The sequence below is a fragment of the Furipterus horrens genome, unplaced genomic scaffold (assembly GCF_987537825.1).
Source record: "Furipterus horrens unplaced genomic scaffold, mFurHor1.1.pri manual_scaffold_2, whole genome shotgun sequence".
NCBI lineage: Eukaryota > Metazoa > Chordata > Mammalia > Chiroptera > Furipteridae > Furipterus > Furipterus horrens.
In genome coordinates, this window is record NW_028327172.1 from 87,168,161 (window position 1) to 87,174,160 (window position 6,000).

Sequence of the window (6,000 nt, forward strand, 5' to 3'; positions counted from 1 at the left end):
CAGATTCCCCAAACCAAATAAAAGCATTCTTCTTTTGTTATTTTTTAATATATTTTTAATTGAATTAGAAAGAGAAAAGAAGGGGTGGGGAAGAGAGAAAAAACAACAACAACACTGATTTGTTGTTCCACTTACTTATGCATTTATCGGTTGATTCTTGTATGTGCCCTGACCGGAGACTGAACCGCTGACCTTGGCATTATCGGGACGATGCTCTCTAACCATCTGAGTGTCCGACCAGGGCCTAGAGCATTTTTCTTGAACTTAGATCCCCCGGAGAGACCTGAGTGCAGTTGCCAGAGCACCTCCGAGAAGGCTGAGCAGAGCTGGCTGACCAAGCTGAGCACATGGTCATGTCCCAATCTCAGCTGTCCACTTTTCTTAGGTGCTAGAAACATCCCCTGTGTTGACTGAGACACAGGAGACACAGCCCAAATACTAGCTTAGAAAAAAAGAGAAGACTGACTTCCTTGAAGGATGGAACGAGCCCTAATGAAGACTAATAAGTATACATTAGACCCACAACAGGCCTGACTGGGACAGGTCAGGGATAGGGTGCAGCTTCCAAGGATCACATCAGGAAAACCCACAGCAAGAGAGAAGGGGCATGCCAAGCTTCTGAATTGCTAGCCACAGACATCTATTCTGGAACATAAGTTTACTTAATTATTTCTGGAATTTTTGAGAAAAGTTGGAGTACTTGGTTTGAAAAATAGGCAAGAATAATGGAAGCGACAGGAGAAACACGGCCATGATCACTCCACAAAACTAGAGCTGTGGAGACAATACTGCTGCCACCACTGAGCCAGGAGAGCCCTAGACTAGCCTCTGGCCTGCTGCAAACTGGCTGCTGCCACCCCACTGTCCTGCCCAATTCAGAAAGACCTCCCCATGCTTTCTGTTGCTTTGCACCAGCCCCTTATTCAGAGTCTGGGGCATTCTGTCTAATTTGCTGAGCCAAGGCCCCATGCCACATCTAGAGGAAGGGAGGCTGCGAGGCAAGAGGCTGGCATTTTTGTGTTTTTCAAGGGAGGCAGATTTTGACACTCATCAAGAATCCTAAGTGGGAAATTCCACAAATAAACCAGGGAGGTTCAGAGGCTGGACAGCTGGAAGTGATGCAACAGCCAGCAGACACCTGCCAGGTCAGAGCCCAGGAGACTAGAGACCAGGGAAGAAACCTTGGTGTGGGAAAGAGAAGGCAGTCCTCATGCACTGGAACTAGGGCATGGCAGGACCCTCACAGACCTGCAAGAGGGCTCTGGGGGGCTGTAGGGGTAACTATCAGAGACTCACACTGAAGACCAGGCTCTGGGAGACACTGAGACACCAGAAATCCTGGAAGCAGTGCTCAACCTGGTGGCCCTCAGGTGAGGTCTGAGAACATCTCTGAAGCTTCCAGACCCACTCAGAAAGCTGCTTACCCTCTGTCCCACTTCCTTTTAGTGCCCTGTTCTATTTGGTCCTTTCCTAAAGCCAGCCAGTAAACTTCCAGATGCCTGGTGGTTTGTCGAGGTGTTTTCACATGTAGGTTCCTGCCCTCCTGGTGGGCCAGATGTGCAGATGGCGGCGGCAGCCTTACTCACCCACAGTGTGGGAGTGACAGTAGCCAGAGCTAGGGAGGCCCAGGGGTTTGCCCTTGGCCAGCTCTGGTAGCCTCATGTGACTTGGCGTCAGTGGGGGATAAGGAGTGAGCAGTTAGTGGAAAGCACATTTATTGGGCATCTATGTGCTACAGCAGTGGCAGCATCAACGTGAAAACAGTTATTGCATGTGTACTGTGCCCAACATTGTGCTCACTGCTTAACACACACCATTCCATCAAACCTGCCCAGCAACACCGTGAGCTGAGCATTACTGTCCCTATCTTCCAAAAGAGGTCGAATAATCTGCCTCAGATCACCCAGTAGTCAGTGGAAAAGCCAAGATTCAAAATCAGGTTGACCTGATTCTTAAGTGGAATGCGTCCCAAGATGCAGATGCTCAGGCTGGCACCAGGACCGGAGCAGGATAGAACTTGGCCAGCCAGGGCCTGTGGGGCCACTGTCCTGAGAGCACCTTGGAAGGCAGAGGTGGAGAGAGGAGACCCCAGAAAGCTCTCCCCGGGATCTTGGCCCCAGGGTGTGTTCTGGGTGTCTTTGAAAACAGCCCTGAAAGGCCTGTACCCCACTCTGGGAAGAAAAGGGGTGTCAGGCTGAACTTGCAGACCGGAGATCAGAGGTGACAGCCAGAATGTAATTCTTCTCTGAGGCTACAAGGGAAAGCCCGCTGCAGAGACTGCACCTGCCCACACGTGGCTGTGCTATGAGACTGCCTGGGGCCCAGCTCCTCTTCTCCTGCTCTCTACCCCAGTGCTGGCAAAACCCGCCCCGAAGAGACAGGTCCCACGCAGGAGGCACGCAAGGTGTGCCTGGGCGGAGCGCACGAGGACCCACGGGCCCCAGGCACCTGCTTCATCCCACCTCCCAGCATTCGTTCATGTCTCTAGGCCTTATTTCTCAACTCTGGAGACCATGGGTTTATCAGTCAAGAAATGTCTGAAGGAAGCACGAATTGGTTTTACAATGGGAGTGGGGTTGGAGTTGAGTAAACTGAAATTCATGTAAGTCAGTCAAGTTAAAGGCACAGAAGCGCTAATGCAAGGAGGGGCCATCTCCCCCGGTGTGCCGTGAGCTTTCCAAAGTCAGGGGCCACGTCCTGCTTACCTCGGTGGCCCCCTCAGAGTGAAACACAGGGTCAGCCTCGTGCTCCACCAAAGCTGTTTTTCTCACTGCCGGATGCCTAGAACACTGACCGGCACAGCGCGGGCACTAAGTAAACATTTGTTGGCTAAGTGAATAGAATTGGGTAGCCCATTTCCTCTTTAGATAATGCATGACATTTTTTTTTCAACTTTCCCCTTAGCGCACACCCCACACCCTACTCAGCACACTCTGTCCTCACCCCTTCCACAGTCTCATCTCCCCAGCCCTGGTGTCCCCCAAAGTATCCCCAACTGCACCTGCTAAGCTTTGCCAAGCAGTGATCTCATTCCCACCTCAGGCCCAACACCACTAAGAAGTCACATTGCAACCAGACTGGGCTAGTTTCTTAGCAGTTTTATTGGGTAGCGAGAGGTAGTGTCACTTTCCACAGGACATGTGTCCTCAAGCTCGTACAAGAATTGCTTTGGGATAGACAGACAGACAGGTGGCTGGGCAGGGCACGTGTCAGTGGCGGGGTGTGAGCACCAGGGGCAGCTCAGCTCTCCACCGGGGCCACTGTCGGCTGCTGCTCCGCGAGGGCCTGGGGCTTGTCCTGGCTCTCTTCCTCCTTGAGGGTGCTGAAGAAGGAGTTGACCTTGTCCCTCAGATCCTTCTCCAGAAAGCTCAGGTGGTCTTCCACGTCCCCCGCCTGGGGGCCCAGCTTCTGCTTGAGCTCCTGCACCTGCAGCACCAAGGCTTTGTTGAAGTTCTCGCCATAGGACCCCACGACACGGCGGAACTCCTCCACCTGCTGGTCCACGCGGCTGTTCAGCTGGGTCAGCGACTTCTGCACCCCCTCGGTGTTGCCGCTCAGCTTGCCACGCAGGTCCTCGGCCATGGGCGCCAGCCTCCGCCGCAGCTCCTCGACGTCGGCCGACATCTTTGCCTTCAGCCCGTCTGCGTTCTTCTTCATCTGAAAGGCCAGGCCCTCCAGCTGGTGATTGAGCTTCTCCTGAACATCCTGCGCATAGGGAGCCAGGCTGCGGCGCAGCTCCTCCATGTTCTGGTCGATCTTGACCTTGAGCTCGTCGGCGTACGGCGTGAGGTGCCCCTTGAGCTCCTCCATATTCTGGTCGATCTTGACCTTGAGCTCGTCGACATAGGGCGTCAGGGAGGCCTGTAGGTCGCCCATGTTCTCACGCAGTGCGGTCTCCATGCGCTGCGCGTAAGGAGTCAGCTGGTTCCGCAGGTGCTCCGCCTGTGTGTTGACCTGGGTGCGCAGCTCATTCGCGTAGGGCCCCAGGCGCTGCTGCAGCTCGCGGACGTTGTCCCCAATCTTCTGGCTCACCTCATTGGCGTGGGGCAGTAGCCGGGCCCGCAGCTCTTCCAGCTCCTTCCGAATCTCCTCCTTCAGCTTCTCAGAATCTTTGGTCAGTCGTTCGTGCAGCTCCGTGGCAAAGGGCACCAGCTTCTTCTGCAGATCAGCGGCGTAGGTATTCACTTCCCCAAGTTTGTCCTGGAAGAGGGAGCTGCAGGGAATCGCACAAGAGGGCAACGGTTACATTTGGCATTAGGCACCAGGACCTTGTTTCCTGATAGAGCACTCAACTTTACACGAACCTGCCTAGGACAGGTGAGTGTTCAGGGGTACCGAGTTCACCCATCTTTCCCTGTGGCTTTCCCTATGGTGGATCATGATTTGAGAGAAGGGATGTAATAGATTAAGTTATTACATTGAATTTGTATCTCTGAATTTCCCCGAGTCTGAGTCACAGAATCACATGACCTTTAGCAGATTGCTTTCCTCTCCCTGTCTGTGAAGTGTGGACTTGGAGGTCCTTCCCCGCTGAGGTGTGCTGTGACATAGGTCACATTCTCTAATAAAATGTTATGTTATAGACTTCTTCCAGTGTCTTCTAGTGACACAAGGTGCTGGTTTCCTTGCCTGTGCCCACCCTCAGAGCTTCCCAAATATCCCGACCTCCCTTCCTATGATTTCACAGGGGCCTATCCTTTTGGAATGTACTCGAACCCAGCTCACATGACATTTCCCTCCTTCTCTTTCTTCCATGAGCCTCAATGCTAAGATGTGGCTATTTGTCACATTCTGAAAGTTGAAGCAGGAAGACACGTTAGGGATTATTCAGTTCAATCTTCCTGTTTCTATATGTGGATGCCAGCTCCAGAGACTTCAGGGTCACCTGATGAGTTAGTGACAGAACAATGGGCATCAGGTCTCCTGCCTCTGAGCTTAGCCCTTGCCACGCATTTCTTGGCCTCTAAGTAGCTCTGCCTTGCGAGCTATAATCCTCTTACTTGAGCTGCTGGGTGAGCTCAGACTTCTGGAGATGTTCCACAGCCTCCTTGGCATTGTTGCTCAGCTGGCTGAAGTAGTTCCACACCACAGTGGCCACCTGGTCAGGATTGACCTCAGCCTGAGCACCTGGGCAGGAAACAGCAAGTCATGAGAATCAGTCTCCTTCCTTGTTCTTCCACACTAGCCCTGTGCTGTAGACTGGATGATGGTGGGAGAGCCGAGGCCCCTCTCGGCTTGGCTAGAGGCCACAGGTGCATGTGAAATTGGTATAGCACCAATGTCGGTGGGCCTACAGCTGTGAATGGGCCAGCTCTCCTCTGAGCTAGGTGGCAACTGGGCAGCCATCATATCCAGCTGGGAGTCAACAGGCACTTGGAATTGCCCTCTTGTCTGGGCCTCAGACCCTTCCCCTGCCCCACTGAATGCAGCATCCAAAGGCAACTCCTACTCACCGATGACAGCCACCAGGGCCAGGGTCAGGACCACAGCCTTCAGGAACATCCTGGGCTCCATGCTGGGCTGAAGGAATTTGGCAGCGCGCAGGACCCTTCCTGGAATCAGGGACCGAGAAGAGCCAGGTGGCTCACCTGTGCTGCTGTTCAAACTGACTAAAGCTCAGAGCCAGCCAGACATTTAAACCGCCACCAAGCTGCCCTCCCCACGTCCCCACCCAGTGTGACTCCACGCTGGAAGGTGACACATTCCCAAGAGGCCTCTTGGACTTTTGTGATCCTAAGGCGATGTGGAAGCTGACAGCAGCCTGGGGCTTGTGACCCACCCAGTACAAGAAGGAAAGGGGAATGAACTTTGAGCTGTGGAAGAAATGAGGCCCAGGTAATGTCTGAGCCCCAAACTGATGCCCCAGCAGCCCTGCTGGCGGCTCTTGGTCTGTGCCAGGCTTGGGGGGACAAAGTTTACACCTCCTCTGTTACCCCAGGGGAGAGAGCACCCCACTGCGAAACCCCCCTGTTCTGACTCCAACTCAGAGGACCAGACACT

The 6,000-nt window shown here is 53.6% G+C and overlaps 1 protein-coding gene across 1 annotated transcript; it reads right to left on the reverse strand.

Moving 5' to 3' along the window:
* Nucleotides 1-3,083: 3,083 nt before the first annotated feature.
* Nucleotides 3,084-5,524, reverse strand: APOA4 (apolipoprotein A4). The gene is made up of 3 exons (XM_090265980.1): nt 5,454-5,524; nt 5,001-5,127; nt 3,084-4,213 (listed from the first exon to the last, which is right to left on the reverse strand). Exons 1-3 carry the CDS (start codon nt 5,512-5,514, stop codon nt 3,241-3,243), a joined length of 1,161 nt encoding a protein of 386 aa, XP_090122106.1. The 5' UTR covers nt 5,515-5,524; the 3' UTR covers nt 3,084-3,240.
* Between the last annotated feature and the right edge of the window lie 476 nt (nt 5,525-6,000).